At 41.0% G+C, this 21110-nt stretch overlaps 2 protein-coding genes across 5 annotated transcripts in view; one reads left to right on the top strand and one right to left on the bottom strand.

The window, feature by feature from the left end:
• FBXL17 (F-box and leucine rich repeat protein 17) overlaps nt 1–15007 on the bottom strand; it is a 539173-nt gene extending 524166 nt beyond the window's left edge. For all 4 annotated transcript variants that reach the window (XR_004264890.1, XM_032263825.1, XM_032264542.1 and 1 more), the window contains exon 1: nt 13134–15007. Coding sequence is in view for 3 of the 4 variants with exons in the window: in XM_032263825.1 (XP_032119716.1) it covers nt 13134–14129 (996 nt within the window). In the remaining variant the exon portion in view is untranslated. The remainder of the gene's footprint in view (nt 1–13133) is intronic.
• Nucleotides 14286–21110, top strand: part of LOC116559361 — a 96254-nt gene continuing 89429 nt past the window's right edge. The window contains exons 1-2 of the mRNA XM_032290476.1: nt 14286–14324; nt 14387–14858. Of these exons, the coding sequence (XP_032146367.1) occupies nt 14286–14324; nt 14387–14858 (511 nt within the window). The remainder of the gene's footprint in view (nt 14325–14386; nt 14859–21110) is intronic.

The raw sequence follows: 21110 nt of genomic DNA, 5'->3' as shown, positions 1-21110 counted from the left end.
GCATTCTATCTCAAGGGAAAAACATGACCCAGGGTGCATTCTATCTCAAGGGAAAAACATGACCCAGGGCACATTCTATCTCAAGGGAAAAACAAGACCCAGGGCACTGGCCTCCAGACAGGTGTTTGTTGAATATCTGATGGAGTTTGGTAGCGTTTGTTTTTCCACTGATTACTCAGTATGTTATACAGGTATTGATCGACTTATGACCTATGCAACTTACGACCATTCGACTTTACAATCACAATCGCTAGCCACGACTGTTCCGCCTCTGGCAGCGCAAACGTTGCCCAGCTGGGCATACGACAGTGCGTACCAGCTTCTGGCAGCACTACCATCTCCGCGTGCACCATTTCAACTGTACATATAGCCTACTCAACTTACAACCAAACCGTGTTACGACCAGTCTGCTGGTACCAATCGTGGTCGTCCTAAGTCGAGCACTAGCTGTATGTGCCTCCTGAATGCCAGGCACTGTGGCAGATTGGTGCTGGGAATAAAATAGATGACCCTTATGGAGCTACAGTCCAATAGAGATAAGTAAAACTGACAAATTAATGAATATATAAATCCAAAGTGAGAAAGACTGTCAGGCTACTGAATAACTTGAGTGAGGATAGATGGTATGATTAGGTAGTCAGGGAATGACTCTGAGGAAACAAAATGTAAGTTGAAACTGATCTTTGTTAGGAGCCAGTTTACCCTGTGGGATATTTACCCTGTTTGAAGTCTTTACCATTGTTGCTATCCCAATATACTTAATTTGGGTAAACTAGTCCCCCTTCAAACACAACCAGTGAAATTTCTCTTTTTCATCAATGTTTGCAAAAAAATAATAATAATAATACAAAAAAAAGCTGAGCATAATGGTGCTCCCCTGTAGGTCCCAGCTACTTGGGGGCTGAGGCAGGAGGATCACCTGAGCCTTGGGAGGTCCAGGTTGCACTGAGCTGTGATTCTGCCACTGCACTCAGCCTGGACAACAGAGTGAGATCCTGTCTCAAAAAGAAAAAAAACAATTAGAGAATCTCCATTCATGTAAAAACACCATTAAAAGAGTGAAAAGGCAAGCTACAGTTTGAAAAAAGAGAAATGCAATACATATATATTCTAGAAAGGACACATATCCAGAATAAAGTATTACAAAAAAAAAAAAAAAAAAAGAAAAGAAAGAATGACAACTAATATAATCCAGTTAGAGCTTGGGACAGAAAAGGGCATTAATCGAAAAACTGGTGAAAACCACATAAAGACTGGAGTTTAACTAACAGTAATTTACCAATGCTGGTTTCATAGTTTTAGTAAATGTATCACAGTGTCAGAAGGAAATAAAATTAGGGGAAGTAAACTGGTGTGAAAGGAAAATAAGTCTCAAGACCCCAAAATCACTAAGCCAAAGACAAAAGTCAAAGTGGGAACTGCATCAGGTAAGCCTGTCTCCCATTTTATTCCTAAATAAGATAGCTATAAGGATTAAAGATAAATAAATAAATAAAGCTACATACTTCCATTACAATTTGCCCACAAGGAAATTCTCTGTAGACCTCAAGATCTTGACCCTAAAGCAGTTCTGGTGAATTTCACCCTGACCATGTAAATTGACAGCATCTTGTCACAGATGTGGGACAAATAACAGACAGAACTCAGTCATCCCTCTGCTCACCTGAGACAAATGCATATATGATTGTTTCCTCTGCAGTACTGTTTATGTAAAAAGGCAGGTTCACTAAGTCAGACTAAGGCATAAGGGATTATTCCTCTATCCTCCTCACATGTAAACTATGTATTCAGTGAAAGGCTGATAAAAGACCCAAAAGAACGTAAACTTTTATCTTTTAACTACCTATAACCTGGAAGCCCTGACTTTGAGCCTGTCATGCCTTTCTGGATCGAACCAATGTATATCTTATGTCTCGTGTCTCCCTAAAATATACAAAACTAGGCTGTGCCCCAACCACCTTGGGCACACATCCTCAGGATTTCCTGAGGGCTGCGTCACAGGCCACTGATCACTCATATGTGGCTCAGAGTAAATCTCTTTAAATATTTTACAGAGTTTGACTGCTTTCGTCAACACTGGATAAGGAACATAGGGGAAATCTCTATGCTATCATTGTAATTTTTCTATAGATCTAGAAGTATTCCATGTGAAAACATCATATACTTTAAATATATACAATAAAATTATTGCAAAATAAAATCTATTTTAAAAAATAATTTTTTAAAGTTACATCATAAATAGATGGTTAGGGTCAGGTGAGGGTCAATACAAATCTTGGAAAATTAAAAGCTACATCAACAAATACCATGTGTGGGCCACACTGAGATCCAGAAATGAACCAGCTCTAAGAAGATATTCTGAGACAAATAAAACTGAGCACAAATGATATTAATTTAAAGGATTATTAAATAATATTAAACACTGAAATAAATGTGAGCTATACATTTAAGAAAGATTAATAAAAACAAGATAATTATTTACCCAATTATTTCAGTTCAGGGTTGCAAGTGGCCAGAGGTCAGGGCTCAAGGTAAGAACTAACAATGCACAGGACACCACTGCACCACAAGACACACGTACAGTCACTCATACTGGGACTATCTAGATACATGCACACCTTATACACAACCTAACGTACACAGGTTTGGGATGTGGGAGGAAACCAGAGTACCCAGAGAAAATACATGCAGACATGGGCAAAATATGCAAACTCTACATAGACTGTGGCCCCAGCTAGAAATTTTTTTTTCTCATCAACATTACAACAAAATTATGTTGAACTAAATAAAGGCTATCAGTCAAGGACTTGTTGTGATACATAAATGATTTCAATCATAACTATGATCTAAAATGACTTACCTCTATATGGACAAAAGCTGTAGACACATAAGCTAGAATCTCTATTATGTTTAATTCTTGAGCTTTGGGAAAATAACTGCCTGTTCCCTTCACAACCACTGTTTTTCCTCTAACAAGTCTAGTGAGAAGTATAGAATATCACAAAAGCGGCCAGGCACAGTGGCTCACGCCTGTAATCCCAGCACTTTGGGAGGCAGAGGCAGGCAAATCATAAGGTCAGGAGTTCAAGACCAGCCTGGCCAATATTGGTGAAACCTTGTCTCTGCTAAAAATACAGCAATTAGCCAGACGTGGTAGTGCACCCCTGTTGTCCTAGCTACTCGAGAGGCTGAAGCAGGAGAATCACTTGAACATGGGAGGCGGAGGTTGCAGTGAGCCAAGACTGTGCCACTGCACTCCAGCCTGAGCAACAGCACGAGACTCTACGTCAAAAAAAACAAAAATCATAAAAGTCATTAGCAAGTTTGTCTACAAAGCCAGCAAACATGTATTAAGCCCACTACAGCCTTTCACTTGCAGTCATTACAACTAAAATATCTGGACAATATACTAAAAGCAATTACCTCAAAACTCTAAAAAGTTAATAACAAATGGATTGTGAAAGGGTGCCAAAATTTGAAAAATGGCCAATAACAAGGATGAGTTTCCTGTTTTTTTTTTTTTTTTTCTTTAATCCCCTGGCATAGAATTCAGGGTGGTCCCTGTACAGAAATGCACAGGAGGTACAATCAACAAAAATTCAGAGAAAAAGCTATCTTTCTGGACAAAGGACCAGGAAAATGGGCCTCCACAAGACAGAGAATGAAAAGAATCCTCATTTTTGGTTTTCCTTTCTTCTCCTTTTCTCTTTCCTCCCTACTGGCTATGTCCCAAATGCTCTGTCAGTAGCAGACTCCAAAAGTAAACCCACCATTCTGGCCAAAAGAATTGGGGAAGAGAACTCTGTCATTCCACAAGTATGTAAGGAATTCCCACTACCTTTGCTTAATTTTATCATAAAAGCAACCCCAGTCATCACACAAAACTACACAGCAGCACAGGTGGCTGTATCTCTAAGAGAAACTCCATCTTTCTAGCCAGATAACCAAATAAAGTTTTATTGGCACACAAAACATAAATGAATGTGTGCAACTACGTGACAATAAACATGATTTACAAAAACTGGCAGGGGATTTGGCCTGCAAAGGTCTAGTTTTCTGGCCTATTCACAAGAAAAATAGAAATGAAAAGAAACTGCCCATGAGGTAACCTAGACATTGGACTTACTAGACAGAGACAATCAACAATTTAAACATGCTCAAAGAACTATAGAAAACCGTGGATAAAGAACTAAAGGAAATCATGAGAACCAAGCATAAATGTTTAACCAAATGGAGAATATTAATAAAAAGTAGAAATTATGAATAAATCTAATAAGAATTCTCAAACTAAATTATACAATTACTGACCTTTAAAAATTCACTACAGAGATTCAACAGATTAGTGCAAGCAGAAGTATTATATAAATGAGCCAAAGATGATTTCGGTATATTGGTCCCTAGGTAATTTCTTCACCGCAGAATGAGAATCATTAGCTCGAGAGCCCACCAGTACCAAACTCAAATTTTTATACATCCCACCATGCTGCTAAGTGACATCACCTAGACCAGTAAGCCTGCTCTCCAATTCTCCTGTCCCCCTAGGGGCTGCCTTGCCCTCTTCCACTTCTGGATGGTGGTCTACCTTGCTATAAGCTTCTGCACAGTCTCACGCTGTACAGGAATCTTCCTCTCATATAACACTGTCCAACTGCCACCGAATGAAACTTGTTGTGTGTTACCACCTCTTATAATCATATCTCTTTATTGATAAGCATCAAAATCCATTGAACCTCTCTAAGAAGAAAGAATCAGTAAACCTGAAGATAGGCCAATTGAAATTACTGAGTCTGTGGACTGAAGGAAAATGAACAGAACCTAACATACCTGTGGAACACCACCAAACATACTAACATACATATAATTGGAGTCACAGAAGGAAGAAAGAATTCAAGAGGCCTAAATATTTAAAGAAATAATCCTAAAACTTTCCAAATCTGATGAAAGACACGAATCTAGCACATAAACTCAATGAATTCCAAGCAGGATAAATGCAAAAAGATCCACATTAAGATGTATCATAATCAAATTGTTGAAGACAAAAATCCAAGAGAGAATCCTGAAAGCAGCAAGAAAAATGCAACTCATAAAAAGGACATTTAATGTGATTAACGACTGATTTTTCACTGGAAACTATGGAGACCAGAAGGCAGTGGGATAACATATTCAAAATGTGGAAAGGATACTGTTAACCAAGAATCCTCTATCTTGTAAAACAACCCTTTAAAAATAAAGGCAAAATTAAGATCTTTCCAGATAAACAACTGAGGAAGTTTGTAACTGGTAGACCTCCCCTAAAAGAAATACTAAAAAGAGTCCAACAGGCTGAAATGTAAGGGCATCAGACAGTGGCTTAAAATCACTTAAGAAATAAAGGACACCAGTAATGGTTGGTATTTACATAGGTAAATATAAAAGTGCATATTAATGTGTTTTTGGTTTGTAATGACTCTTCTTTCCTATACGATTTAAAAGACTACACAAAACAGTAATTATGAATCTATGTTGATTAGCACAAAACACATAAAGGTATAACTTGTGACAATAACAATAAATATGGGAGCTAAGTTTTTGTATACCACTGAAACTAAACTGGGATTAATTCAAACTAGATTGTTATAAAATATAGTGTTAACTATAATCCCCAGGGCAAATACTAAGAAATAAACATATATTTATTATATTTATACATATATATTTCTCATATATATAATCCTCACATTATATAAATATAAATATATAGAGATATATTCAAATATAATTTTAAAAATTAAAAATATATATATTTATTTAAATATACAAATATATAAATATATTTAAATATATAGCTATATCTATATATTCAAATATATATTTGAATATATAGATATATCTATATATTCAAATATATAAATATACTTAAATATATGTTTATATAATATATAACATAAATTATATGTTTATAATATATGACTATAAATTATATAATTATATAAACATAAATTATACATATTTATGTTCATATAAATTCAAATATAAATAAATACATAATGTGAGAATTGTATGTATAAATGAGAAGGGGATCAAAATGGTACACTAGAAATATCTAACATAAAAAACAGCATCAAAGGAATTGACAAAAAATATATAAGACAAAGAGAAAACAAATAATAAAACAGTAAATATCTTTCCTTATCAGTAATTACACTAAATGTAAATGGACTAAACTTTCCAGTTAAGACACACAGGGCTAGGGCCAGGCACAGTGGCTCACATCTGCAATCCCAGCACTTTTGGGAGGCTGTGTTGGATCACTTGAGCCCAGGAATTCAAGGCCAGCCTGGGCAACATGGCAAGACCCTGTCTCAACAAAAAAATGACAAAATTATCCAGGCATGGCAGTGTGCACCTATGGTCTCAGCTATGTGGAAGGCTGAGGTCAGAGAATAGCTTGAGCCCAGGAGGTCGACGCTGCAGTTAGTTGTGATCATGCCACTGTATTCCAGCCTGGGCAACAGACTGAGATCCTGTCTCAAAAGAAAGACACAAGGAATGATAGGATGAAATTTCAAAACACAATCCATTTATATACTGTCTTCAGGAGACTCATTTTAGATCCAAAAATACACACAGATTGAAAGTAAAAGCATGGAGCAATATATAAAGCAAAAACTGACAGAATTGAAAGGAAAAAAAATAGAGAGTTCTGCATTAATGCTTGAAGACTGTAACACCTCACTTTCAATAATGGATACAACAACCAGACAAGAGATCAACAAGGAAACCAAAGAACAAAACTTAACTGAGCCTATCAGAGATCTCTAGAACACTACACAAAATAGAATATATACTCTTCTGAAGTGCAAAGTACATTTTCAAAAACCATATATTAGACTACAAGCCAAGTGTCAACAGATTTTAAAATATTAAACTCATACAAAGTATTTTTTCCAATAACAATGATGAAATTAGACATCAGTAACAGAGGCCAGGAAAAGCAGCTCAGGCCTATTAATTGCAACATTTTGGGAGGCCAGCGCAGGCGGATCACTTGAGCCCAGGAGTTTAAGACGAGCCTGGGGAACATGGCAAAGCTTCATCTCTACAAAAAAATACAAAAATTAGCCGGACATGGTGGCACATCACCTGTACTCCAAGGTACTAGAGCGACTGAGGTGGGAGGATTGCTTAAGCCCAGAAGGCAGAGGTTGCAGTAAGCCATGATCACACCACTGCACTCCAGCCTGGGTGATACAGTGAGACTCTGTCTCAAAAAATAAAACAGAAGATAAGACGGGAAGGGAGGGAAGAGGAGGGGAAATCACTAACAGGAGGAAATCTGGAAATTTTACAAATACATGAAAATTTAATAATCAACAAGTAAGAAGAACTCATAAAGAATATTAGAAAATAATTTGAAATGAATGAAAACAAACACATATAGCAAAATGTATGGGATATAGATACAAATAACGACATTTAAAAAGAAGAAAGATCTTGAATTGGCAACCTAAACTTCTACCTTAAGAAACTTTAAAAACTCAACACAAACCAAGCAGAAACAAGGGGAAAAATAGAGTTACAAATAAAAAATAGACTAGAAAAATAATAGACAATCAACAAAACCAAAAGTTTATTCTTTAAAATGATCAGGCTGAGCACAATGGCTCACACCTATAATCCCAGCACTTTGGGAAGCCAAAGTGGGAAGACTGCTTGAAGCCGGGAGTTTGAGATCAGGATGGGAAACATAGAAAACCTTGTCTCTACAAAAATTATTTCAGAAATTAATCTGGTATGCACTAGTATGCCTGTGGACCCAGCTACTCAGGAGGCTGCGAGGAGGGAAGGTCACTTGAGCCCAGGAGTTTAAGGATGCACTTCCCTTTACATAGCTATGAGCTATGATCACACCACTGCACTGAAGCCTGGGTGACAGAGACCCTATGTTCAAAAAAAAAAAAAATCAAAGGCTGGGCATGGTGGCTAAGATCTATAATCTCAGAACTTTGGGAGGCTGAGGCTGGTGGATCATGAGTTCAGGAGTTCAAAACCAGCCTAGGTAACATGGTGAAACCTAAAAATACAAAACTAGCTGGGCATGGTTTTGCACGCCTGTAATCCAAGCTACTCGGGAGGCTGAGGCAGAAGAATTCCTTGAATCGGGACCCAAATAACTGTATACTACTAAATTGGTGAAACAGATGACAAATTCCTAGAACACAAACTATAAAAACTGACTCAAATGAAATAGAAAATCTGAAAAGATGTATATCAAGTAAAAAGATGGAATGTGTAATAAAAAACAAAAAATTTACAACAAAGACAAGGAGCAGATGACCTCACCAGTAATATGCTTAAATAAGAATGAACACCAATCTATCTCAAATTCTTCCAAAATGAGAGGATGGGATAATGGTTCCTAACTCATGCTATAAAGCCAGCATACCTGATACCAAAGCCAGGCAAAGAAATCTCAAAAAATTACAGACCAACATCCCTTAAGAATAGAGATGTTAAAATCTTCAATAAAATATAAGGAAACTAAATCCACAGTATACTAAAAGGATTATACATCATGACCAAGTGGGATTTATCCCAAGAATACAAGGATGGTTCAACATATGAAAAAAATCCATGTGACAAACCGTATTAATAAAGGTAAAAAACAAAAACATATGATCATCCCAACTGATGCAGGAAAAAGCACGAGACAAATTCCAACACCCTTTCTTAAAACATTCAGAAATAAATTTCCTCAACCTGGGAAACAGCACCTACCAAAACCCCTAGTTATCATTATACCTAATGGTAAAAAAATAAAAGTTTTTCCTCAAAATCAGAAACAAAACAAGGATGCCTGCATCATGACTTCTATGCAAGACTGTACTGGAGACTCTGGCCAGGGCAATTAGGCAAGAAAAATAAATAAAAGGCATCCAAATTGTGGAGTTGGAATTAAAATAGCCTCTATTTACAGATGTCATGATCTTATATAGAGAAAATCCCAGAAAATACGAAAATTAATTTTAGTACTAATAAGCAAATATTTTTATATACTAACGACTCATCTGAAGATGAAATTAAGAAAGCACTTCCATTTACAATAGCATCAAAAAGAATAAAACACTTTTATAGCTTCTATATCTTTATTGAGATTTCCAATTTGTTGGGTAAATGTCATTACATTCTGTAATTATTCAAATACTGCTTCCTTTCTTTTACCATGTTTATAATAGTTTGAAGTCTATGCTAAGTCTAATACCTAGGCTTACTCAGAGTCAATTTCTATTAACTGCTTTCTTTTTCCCTTAGTATGGGTCACATTTTTCTGTCTCTACATGTTTCTCAAAATTTTTTGTTAGAAATTGGGCATTTTAGATAACAGTCGGTATAGAATTTTACACTTCTGAGCCTTTTAACATGTCTGACCTTAAACTGTGAAATCTGTGTTCTGGGCAGTGTGAATACTTCTGTTTAGATTTTAATTCACATATATATGTTTTATCCTGGCTTTCTAGGGAAGTTATCCTGTGTCTAAATAGCTTAGTTTTCAGCTATGTATATGCCAAAGATATGCTCAAACAGCTTGAGCCTGCTCTTCAATCTATGTGTGAGTTAAGAAGGGCACATTCAAGGCTTAGAGAATTCTCATCTGCCTTGGCTCTTGCTCTCAGTTAGACAACCTCAGATCTCCCCTACACATGTGCACAGTTTCACAATATGCCAGGATATGTAGAGAGATTATCCCTTTATGGTTCTCCCATTTCCATGGTCTGCCTTTTAATTTATGGCTAGTCTTCCACTCATCCCAACTGGCACTACAAACTTAAACTAGCAAATACATAGTTTTTCCTTGTTTTTCCCTACCAAGTTCACAACATTTTATCGACAAAGGTTTTTATTCATTGCCCCAAACTGAATCAGCTCTCTGGCAGCAAAGCTGCTGGTTTTCCAAACTACACTTCTTGCCAAAGGTGCCGGGGCAAGAGGTCACAGTAGGGGCCCATGCAAGAATGCTGTAGACTTGGGCTATTCTTACCTGAAGCTCTAACAGTTTTCCTAAGAATAAATGTTTCTCAATTTCTTTCTTTGCTTTTAGTTGATTTCCAAAGTTCAAATAGTTTTGGGCAATTTTGCCAGTTCTACACTTTTTTGTGTGTGGAAAGGATTCACCAAACTCTTCATGCACAGGTCAAAGTAAATTTCTTGTGGATATTTTTATGCTCATCCTCCTTATTTTACACATGAGAAAATAAAAACTTAGGGGCCTAGATCATTTTTTAAGGTTAAAGGACTGTATGTTCCTGAAGGGCTAATTTGTCAGTTAACAATCAACACGTAGGCATGGTCACTGGAACCAAGTAGCATCTTGTTTTAAACATGCTATTATCTTCTTTGAAGTTTAGTTTCCTTTTTTATAAAAGTGAGACAGCTGTTATAAACCAAAGATCACTGACTAAACCCAGATGTGTTTTGTTTATCCAAGTGAAGAAATTTAAGATGTGGGTAATAAGCATAAAATAGGATATTCTGCCAAAGCTAAACAACTTTTTAAAGAAACTATTATATTAAAATGCATTTTTGGCTGCTTTAAAGCACATCATATTTATTAACCTATATAGAGGAAAAACATCCTTGTTGATATTGAGCCACAAATTGGCCTCTGATGTAACATATAGTTTAGTTTTTCTCCTCTGCCATACCAAAAAAAATAAAAAACACCACTGGGCAAGCACGGTAGCTTTCCTCAAAAACATCCTTTTAATTCTTAAACATCCTCACATTTCTCTCCCAAATTCGACCTGCCTCATTTTTTTTTTTTTTTTACAGCTATAGTAACTTTCTAGTACAAAAGAAGAAGCAAAAGCAATACAATTATAATAGCTATGGACCCACTACCAGAACAGGGCATAATTTCGAAGAATGTTTTCCAATAGTGATTATGGACTTGTGCCTCTCTGCAACAACTCTTCTAATATTAGAAAAAAATAATTGTCATAGCTCCTAAAGTCTTCCTTTCTCCAAGTCAAAACAACTCCAGTCTTTACCAGAGGCAGAGCCAAAACCCTTTCACCACCACAAGGCTCTACTGTGGCTCAAACTCCAGTCAGAATATGGACATTCCTTAGAAATGTCTCTTCGTGGTGTGGCATATTACCCCGAGTTTCAGCCCATACTCCAAATACCTAAGCTTACATTCATTCATAAGTATTTACTGAGTGCTACTATATGCTAGGCACTGCACTTAAAGGAGGAGACAGAGCAATGAACAAGATATGAATCCTGAGTCTCTGCCCGCAAAAGCTGGGGTTGGCAGACACTCAGCAATCTCTAATTCAATTCATCCCAGATAGTACAACTCACTTCGTGCTGAATATCACTAGGACCACGAGACTCAGACAGAGAATCTTTATTAGAGTTTTCTAATACAAAAAATGGAAATCTACATAACACGTCCAAATACACACAATAGGGCAAGCCCATGTGATTCCCAAATGTCCTTTAGACAAAGTTTTCAACCATCCACAGGTAAAAATATGGAAAAGAACAATGCAGTATTAATAGAATAAATTTATTTTATTCTATTAGAGTTTCTCTTTATTACGAGATGTCCCTCCTTTTCTTTTTCTTGGTATTAAAATGTTTTTATACTTCATGAAATAATGGTCTAAGAAGAAGGTACCTGGCTTTGTTTTGGTTCATTCCGAAACAGTCTTATTTGTCAAATAAGAAGACAGCAATCAAACGTCTACACCAAAAATTTGTTCATATTTTATTTACCCATATCATCCAGTGATTTAAAGGACTCAAGAAAGTTCCCTTTGTCCTAAAATGCTCCTCTGCACACAAAGAGTAAGCAATTACTCTTCCAACAAGTATACCACCACAAGAATTAGATTATTACATCTTGACACAAGGAAATGTAAGTTTTCCCACTCTCTTCCTGTATCATTCACAAGAACATTAATATCACAATAAAACAGACCCAAACACACAGTACTGTAAATATGCAAAAGTCTAGTCAAAGAAACCACATTGGTGACAATAACAATTGTAATTAATTAAAGTTACTTCAGTAAAAGTAGCCAAATTCTTATCAAGGTTATTTATGGCTAGTCTCTAGTATCATCCACAATGAAAATGGTTTATATTTATTAAGCTCCAGAAAGGGTGGGGTGAGAGACGGTAAAAAAGAGGATAAAAGTTAATAATAATTTAATAAAAACTCTATTACGTAACTAAGGTTGTCACTAGCATTGACAAAACTGCAAAATATGATAGTTGAAAATGACACAAATTTCATCCAGGACACCTACCTCTACTCACTGGTCTCCCAAGAAAAAACACATCTGTGCTTACCTCTGGTAATCTGTATGCTTTTACGTAAGGGTTAAAATGCAGGAGGGCATTACAACATAGTAAACAAAGGAATTTTTAAATCAGGTACCTCGTTCAAGACCTAGATCTGCCCTTTACTTTCTGTATGAGACCTTCCACAAGTCATTCAACCACTTCAAGCCCCACTAGACTGTCAGTTCCATAGGAGCTAAGACCACTTCTTCCTGACTCACTACTGTAAAGCCTGCTCCACGGCACGGAGAAATCAGTTTCTTCTTGTATAAAATAAAGATATTAACAATATTTATCTCGCAGCGTTAACTGGATAAAGAAATGGTATGGATATTGTATATATAAAGCTCTGGCGCAGTGCCTGATTATGGTAAATGCTCAATAAAAGTTAACTGTTTGACATTAACTACCAGCCATTAAACCCGAAAGTAATGTTTGAACACTTCCAAATAGTCTTTACCCACTAAGTACTAATTCCTCAATTGATTAAAAACAATTTTTTTCCCCACAGAATACCTGCGAAGTTTCTAAACCACTGGGTTGGGATTCTAATAATAGCTGAACCCTGAAGGGTGGGTTATAGAGTCAAGCTATTAAGACATTCAGTAGACTCCAAGTGTTCATACTTCAAAAAACAGGCCATAGGCAGAGGACCCACCGGCTTCCCAGTCTCTCGCTTGGACGTCCCTCGGCTGTCAGGGAACCCCCTCCTCCGCGCTTAAGGGGAGGAGAGAGAAAGCCTCGGAGGCGGGGGCCGGGGGTGGGGGAAAACGAGCATCCCTGCGCCTCTCGCCCAGACCCACCTTGAGCAGGATGGACGGCGGCAGCTGGTTGATGTCTGGGGTTTCGGGGGGCGGCTCCCTGTGACAGTCGCAGGGGTTTTCGGGGGGCTCCCGACAGTCCGCGTCGCCACATTCACGCTGCTGCTGGGCGGACGAGGGGGCGGTGCCCCCGACTCGGACAACGTCCCCGCCAGCCTCGGTGGGGGCACCTTCGGAAGTGGGAGAAGAGGGCGGGGGGCAGAGCGGCTGGTGGGGCTGCTCCTGACCCTGGCAGCAGCCGGCGTCGGGGGGTCTCGGCGGCGAGGCGCCTCCCCCGGCAGGCCCTCCCCCACCGCCGCCGCCGCCGCCGCCGCAACCCCCGCCGCCACAGCGGGGCTGCTTGCAGGGGGTGCAGGCGGGGACCCCGGCCCCCTTCCGTTTGCACACCATTTCGGGAGGCGTAAGGGGCTCGGCCGGCGGCGGCGGCGGCCCCCGGAAGAGCTGCAAAGCGGCGGGCGGCCCCAGGAAGCGCACCGGCCCCAAGCTGGCCAGGAAAAGGCTTCGGCCCTGCTGCTCCCAGGCGGCGGCCGCAGCCAGCCCCAGCTCTTTGCAGCAGGAGGCGGGCGACGAAGCCGAGGCGGCAGCGGCGGCGGCGGCGGCCGAAGATAACAGGAAGCGGCGGGCGGCAGCGGCGCAGTCCTCGGCGGCCAGGGCCGCGTAGCGCCGCGCCAGGTGCTGAGAGGAGGAGGAGGCGGCAGCGTAGGCCCCGTCCCGCGGCGGCGGCGGCGGCGAGAACGGCGGCTCCTCCTCTGGGCCGGCGGGGGCGGGCGCGCCGGGACTGTGCACGATGAAGCAGAGCATGCAGGGCCCGCGGAAGAAGCAGTCCCGGCTCCGGGGCGCCGCCGGCTGGGGGGGCACCTTGGCTGGGGTCCGGCGGGGCAGCCTGAGGAGAGGGCGCCGGCGGCGGCACCAACTGCAACAGCGAGGCCTCTTCTGGCTCGGGCGGTTACGCGGCTCCTTCGAGAGAAGGTGGCCCATATAGAAGGCCCCGAGGAGGGGCACCGGGACGGGAGGGAGGGAGGCCCAGAGAGGCGAGCTGCCGGCAGCGGGGCAGGCCGCTCGCTGGCTCGGCCTCCGGCCCGCGGCGGTGTCGCCCGCGCTGCGCACACACACGCACACACGGGCACACACGCGATGGTAGGGAGGTGGGCGTCAGCCGCGGGCCGCCGGAGTGCCCGAAGGGGGCTACATGCTTTGCCCAGGGAAGCCGGGAGAACGATGGGCGCGAGCTTTAGGGACGCGAGGGAGGGAGGGAGAGAGCGAGCCTGCCGGCTAGGCGACCAGTCGGGCCCGGTCAGCCGGCTCAGTCAGTCAGCGCGGCGGCGGGGGCAAGGCCGGGTCCCTCTCGGACCATTTTAACTGCGGCTCCGCCGGCGGCGCGCGCGCCCGTGACTCTGCTGAGAGCTGCAGGAGCGCGCGGCCCGTTCCGGCAAGGGGCGGAGCCAGTTGCGGCGGCGCGCTTGTGGCGAGGACGCCGGCGCCCGGCTGCTCAACCAGGACGGCTACCACACAGACACTGCGGGGAGGAGGCCGGCCGGCGAGGGCGCGGGACTCTGGGCTCGCGGCGTGCGGCGCATGCCCCTCCCTCTCGCCGCCTAAGGTTTTTCCGAGGCCGCTGGGCGTGCGCCGCGTTTCTGAGGCGGGAGGAGACACTTCCGAGCCTGCTGTGTGACATCCGTTTACACAGCCGCGCTGACGTCTGGAGGTGTAAGTTCAAGAGCTGCCATTGGCCGGGAGCCCCTCGGCTCTTCCCCTCACCTTCCACCCCCATCACTACTCGGAAACTGAGGTCCCTTCGAAGCCCGCTAGGCGGGTTCCGCCGGAAGGGCCGGTGCGGGCGCTGACCGCGCGGCGGGCGGAGTGGCGGCTGCGCGGCTCCTGGGTGATGCGCACCCAAGTCCTGTGAGGGGTTGATTGGTTTTGCCGCACCACTGTTTCCCGACTTGTTTTCGTACTTGTTGCGTACTACTGCCTTGCCACAACTTTATTTCAGAGTGAAAGCATATATCAAATTACCCATACACAGCTGAAGGATAAGCAGTTTCCTCATCCAGTGAGCCATCCAACACCCAGGCTACAAGCTGTAGATAGCTTCATTATCTGCACCCTCGGAATCCTGTCTAGTCATATATTATGTATTTTAAACATGAAGGTGCAGTGCCTGCTGTATGGTAAACCTTGGTGATCCCGGTTAGAGTAAATAGCTGGGCAGGCAATCCGTTAGAAGGTTTAACGATATCGAGGTTAACTTTCACCAGGGAAAAATTGGAGGAGGCAAATACCGATGGGAATGAGCCACTCTAATGAGAGAAATAAGGGGAGAAGGTGGAATGAAGAGTACTTTAGGAAGGATGCTTTTCTTCATTGTGATTACAGAGAATGAGGAGAGGTGGATAAAAGGTGGATACAGAAAGATGGATGTTTCTGGCCGGAAGGTGAAAGAGTTCTTTCTTTTGGTTTCTATTTTCCTTTAGATAGAGTTTGGTTACCTGCCGAAGGGTGGAAGTGTCAGGTGTTTAAAAAAAAATCTGCTAAGGGTAACTTGAGAGTTACAGTGGCCAGCCCCACCCAGCCTCCACTCAAACATGCTATCAAATATTTGTTAATTCTGTCCTCTGTCAGAAATGACTTTAGTCTTAAGTCTGTCACGTTCAGGTATCCGTTTTTCAGAGCCTAATGACAGTGATGTGGAATTCCAAGAGCCCTGGAGGCGATATATTTGTCAAAAGGACAAAGGTTTCACAGACATACTATCAAATGCATTGCCTGAACTACATTTACCCACAGATAAAATCCACGTAACTTTCATCGATTTGCCTTAGGGGATCTTCCTGGGCCCCAGAGTGCTTGAGGCCTTATAACAGATCCTTTGACATCTCTACTAGGCTACGCTTTGACCATAGGCAAGAGTATTATAAAATGTTTTGTTACTTTATGTCAAAAATGTGAACCTGTCAGAACCACTTGTAGTGGTACCCATCATTCAAGCTACAGCAGGGGAGGCTGAGGGATGAGGATCGCTTGAACCCAGTTTGCCATGATTATGCATGTGAATAGCCACTATACTGCATCTTGAGTAGCATAGTGAGTCCCAGTTTGATATAAAAAAAAATGTCTATTTCATATAAGTTAAATGCACATCTGCCCTATGAGCCAGCAGTCCCACATCTAGGTATTTGTCCAGAGAAATAAAAGCATATATCGATAAAAAGAGTTGTACAAAAATATCCCTAACAACTTTATTTGTGGTTACCAAAAACGACAAACTGCCCAAATGTCCATCATTAATAAAGCAATATATTAATCTAATTAGATACAACTTAGCAACAAAAGGAAAAAAAACATGGATTAGTCTCAAAAACTTAGGATGATTTATACTTTCCAGAGATGAGGCCCTCGAATCTCTACCTGATGATAATAAGCTCCCTATATGATTCCTGTACAGCCAGCCTGGCACCATGCAAGCATATCAGAACTACACATACCATACAACTTCAGCTTCTTGTTTGTAGAGATGGAGCAACCGACTCTGGGACTTCTGAAGTCATTGCCAAGATTTACAATATTTGTTTTCTTACTCCCAATTTCTAAACCATTTAGCTACAAGCAGATTGTCTTTGGTTTACCTATGGGACTCTGCAGACAAATAATACCTGTTTTTTATAGTTACGATATTTTGCATGTCTGTTCTTATCACCCACCATCATCATACCACTAGTTCTCTACTATAATCGGGAGAGCTGCAATGAGTTTTGGAACTCAGTACCCTAAATAGTAATACTGTTATTGTAAATGTTAAAGATACAAAATTATGAATAAGAGTCATAAATTGCAATTATAGGGACAAATGTAGCAGCTGATGGCTTTGCTAGTTGGGGGACAGAGGGAGCTGGGTTGCAGCAGGAACCAACGCTGGACAGCCAGGAGCTGGACTGGCACTATTAGCTATGCATTTGTGGTACTGGCAGCTGTCTTGGCATTCTCAGTTCTGAGTGTTTTATCAAATATAAACAATCTCACAAAATGTCACTATCAGCGTCACTCTGTGACTGTAACAGACAAGACAAAAATAAGACCCCTTCATAATCATGTCTAAACACAGCAAATACAAGAACAGTCTCTAAACCACAAAAATGACCAAACATTCTGGTTAATATAAGTCACCACTGCTTCTTGACCAATTACAACCTTAGTCTTGCTCCATTCTTCCTGCCTTCTAGATAGCAAATATTAAAATATTCAATTACAGGATTACCTGTTTCCTGCCAGCATCCAATCCAGAGCAAAACCTTGACACTTCCCCAAAATCACCTAACCCAAGGTGTAATGTTTTTCACAATACCAATACCCACTTACAGAGTGCCCCCGCACCCCCACCCCTTGCAACAAGTCATTAAACCCAGCTTCGTTTGACTCTAGGTGTTTTCCTGCTGCTCTTTAGCTGAAGGGCATTAGCATTTGTTATACAGTAATCAAATGTCACCAGCCTATCTAAAGTTACTCCCTCCTTTGCCCTTTTCTCTTACCCTGTTTTTATTTATTTATTTTTTTTTGTAGCTCATTATCACGTTTTGAAAAATTTTTGGTTTGTTCCATTATACCATAAGCTCCATGAAGACAGGAATTTTGTTCAGTATTCAGGAAGATAATCAGGCTACTATGTAGAAGGTGGACTAGAGGAGAAGCAAGCTCTTGGAAGGAAGGCCAGTTAAAGTTGATCAAAAGGCTAGTGACAAGGCCTTAAAAGTATGAATTTAGGGCCAGGCATGGTGGCTCACGCCTGTAATCCCAGCACTTTGGGAGGATGAAGTGGGCAGATCACCTGAGGTCAGGAATTCGATACCAGCCTGACCAACATGGTGAAACCTCACACAACTAAAAATACAAAAATTAGCCGAGTGCAGTGACGCATGCCTATAATCCCAGCTACTCAGGAGGCTGAGGCAGGAGAATCGCTTGAACCCCAGAGGCGGGGGTTGCAGTGAGCCTATATCATACCATTGCACTGTAGCCTGGGCAACAAGAGTGAAACTTAAAAAAAAAGAGAAAATAGAAACTTAGACATTCTGAGAATAATGAAATAAGGTTGTTATTGAGAAACATTTCTGATGGGAGTTGTCAGGATTTAATGAATTCTTTCTGAACTGGATAGAGGGAAGATAATGATGGATATAGGAAGAAAATGAACACCCAAATTGTATGTTCTTATGACTTATTTCAATGAATAACTTACTGTGATGAAATAATGGATTCTATAATATAAAATAGTTACGTATTTGAATAGTATCCCAAGCTAGGGTAGATTTGAGTTATGACATAATGAGATTCACACTGAAAACCAGTATATAAATTTAAAATGTTACAAAACAGGTAAAAAGAAACATTTTTCTTTCTTCTTTGCTAACATAGATTATACTCACTTTGAAATTCACATTTTCCAATAAAAAGACAGCCTGTGTAAAAAGTTTTCATGCTTGAAGTTGGGTAATAGTGGTTGTGGTAAATAGCTAAAACATCCTATAGAACCATTTGTCAAGGAGAACAAAGTTCTTGTGCCGTTGATCCCAATAATTGTGGTAAATGTGATGGATGGCCTAGAAAGGCACTCTGAGGGCAGAAGACATTGTCTTATGCATCTGGAAATCGTGGAACACCCAGGTGTTCAGTAAATTTAATTCCATATTGTGTTTTTGCTAAAATACTAAAGGCCAAAGATGATAGTGAAAACAGGTTTCCAGAGAATTCCCTTCAGGAGGACAATCTATACTCCTGAATAATTTGTTTCAGACATGATATGAAAGTTCAGCTGTTTCCTGGCCTGTTCTTCCCTCAGCTCAGCTCTTAACTGATTCATTCTGAGTTTCCAGATGATATCAGCCCTGATATCACCTCCCGTCATGAGAGTGCTTCCCTAGTTACCCTGTCACGCTGCCCTGTTCATTTTCTTCACAGCCGTTACCACAGTCTGCAGTTGTAGTATTTCTGTGTTAGTTGACTATCATACCCATTAGAATTAATTTCTACTTTGTTTACTCTCAAATTGCCAGTACCTCACTTTGTCAGTCAACTGAATATTAAAGGCAGATTTTCGGAGGCTGAGACAGGAGGATCACTTAAGCCCAGGAGTTCAAGACCAACTTGGGCAACATAAGGAGACCCTATCTTTACAAATAATTTAAAAATTAGCCAGACATGGTAGCTTACACCTGTAGTGCCAGCTAATCTGGTGGCTGAGGTGGAAGGGTTACTTGAGCCTGGGAGATCCAGGCCACAGTGAGCCATGATCTTGCACCACTGCACTCCAGAGCCTGGGTGACAGAGTTAGAAAGACCCTGTCTCAAAAAGAACCAAATAAATAAATAAAGGCATATTATCCACATAATCAAGTGAACTCTTAAAAAAGAGGGTCAAGGACAAGTCAGAGAGATTCAAAGCAACAGCAGATGGTTTTGTTTTGGCCTTGAAGAAGTAAAGTTTCATGTTGTAGGGAGGCTTTTGTGGCAGAAGATGGCAGTGGCCCCTAAGAATGGAGAGTAGCCCCTAGGCTGATGACCAGCAAGAAAGCAGACTTACCCTCCTACAGAATTCTTAATTCAGCTGACAACTACATGAGCTTGGAAGAATACCCAGAACTACGGAAGGGAGCACAGTCTGGCTGACACCTTGATTTCAGCCTGGCGAGAACCTGTGCAGAGAACCCAGCTGAGCCCATGCCAGGACTTCTGACTTACAGAAGTACGAGATAATAAATGTGTTATTTTAAGTCACTTTGTTTCTGGTAATCGTTTGTGTATCAAATGTGAATGTTTTTGCATGGAATAAAGCATATATTCAAATATAGTCCTATGAATACCAAAACTTGATGTAGTTTTAATGGCAGAAATCAAATTATCAATTATCTATAACTTCAAAGATTAATTGAAGCTCATAAAAGGAAACAATCAGAAGTTAATACATGCACAGACTATTTATTGTTCTCCCACTTTTACATAAATTAGATAATTGAGACAAGGGTATGGGCTTATTTTTTGCTTAAAACTCATGTATTTATCTTTTCCTTAAATAGAATTAATGTAATACATAGGTGTTCAACTGTTTATATTCCTTCAATTTTGTGTGTGTCTATATTCTATAATTAGTGTTTTCTCATTTTCAACTGACAGAAACAGTGCCTATAGAAAATAGAAATTACATGTCTCCCTAATAGTAAATATTTTTCCTCCTAAATTTATTTTTTTCTCCGTGTTTTTCTTTTCTTTTTTTTTTTGAGATGGAGTCTCACTTCATCACCCAGCCTGGAGTGTAGTGGTGTGACCTTGGATTGCTACAACCTCTGCCTCCCAGGTTCAAGCAGTTCTGCCTCAGCCTCTCAGATAGCTGGGATTTACAGGCACCTGCCACCACACGCAGCTAATTTTTAGTAGAGATGGGGTTTCACTATGTTGGTTGGCCAGGCTTGTCTCGAACTCCTGACCTTGTGGTCCACCCACGTTGGCCTCTCAAAGTCCTGGGATTACAGGCGTGAGCCGCTGTGCCCAGCCAATTTTTGTATTTTTAGTAGAAACAGGATTTCACCATGTTGGCTAGGCTGGTCTCAAACTCCTGACCTCAAGTGATCCACCTGCCTCCCTAAAGTGCTGGGATTATAGGTGTGAGCCAATGCGCCTGGCCTCCTAAATTTAATAACATTGTATTTCTTATTATATAATTTTTAAGTGGTTACATACTTGCACATTATAGCCAGATAATTAATTCTACTTTTAGTGACTCAGAAACGACAAGTCACCTTTACAACTCTGTGTGTTAAGAATTTGTGGTATTATTATAATAACGAAATGTCTGTGTCCCAAACTTGTGTGCTCTACCCTGAGTCTGATGAGTGGCAGGTTGCCCCTTCCTAATTCATTCCCTATCTCTGGAGATAAAATCATGATAACCAGAATCCAGAAACCGGAGGGA

The sequence above is a fragment of the Sapajus apella genome, unplaced genomic scaffold (genome assembly GCF_009761245.1).
Source record: "Sapajus apella isolate SASKATOON/1434 unplaced genomic scaffold, GSC_monkey_1.0 scaffold1, whole genome shotgun sequence".
Lineage (NCBI taxonomy): Eukaryota > Metazoa > Chordata > Mammalia > Primates > Cebidae > Sapajus > Sapajus apella.
This window is presented reverse-complemented; position numbering and strand designations above follow the sequence as displayed.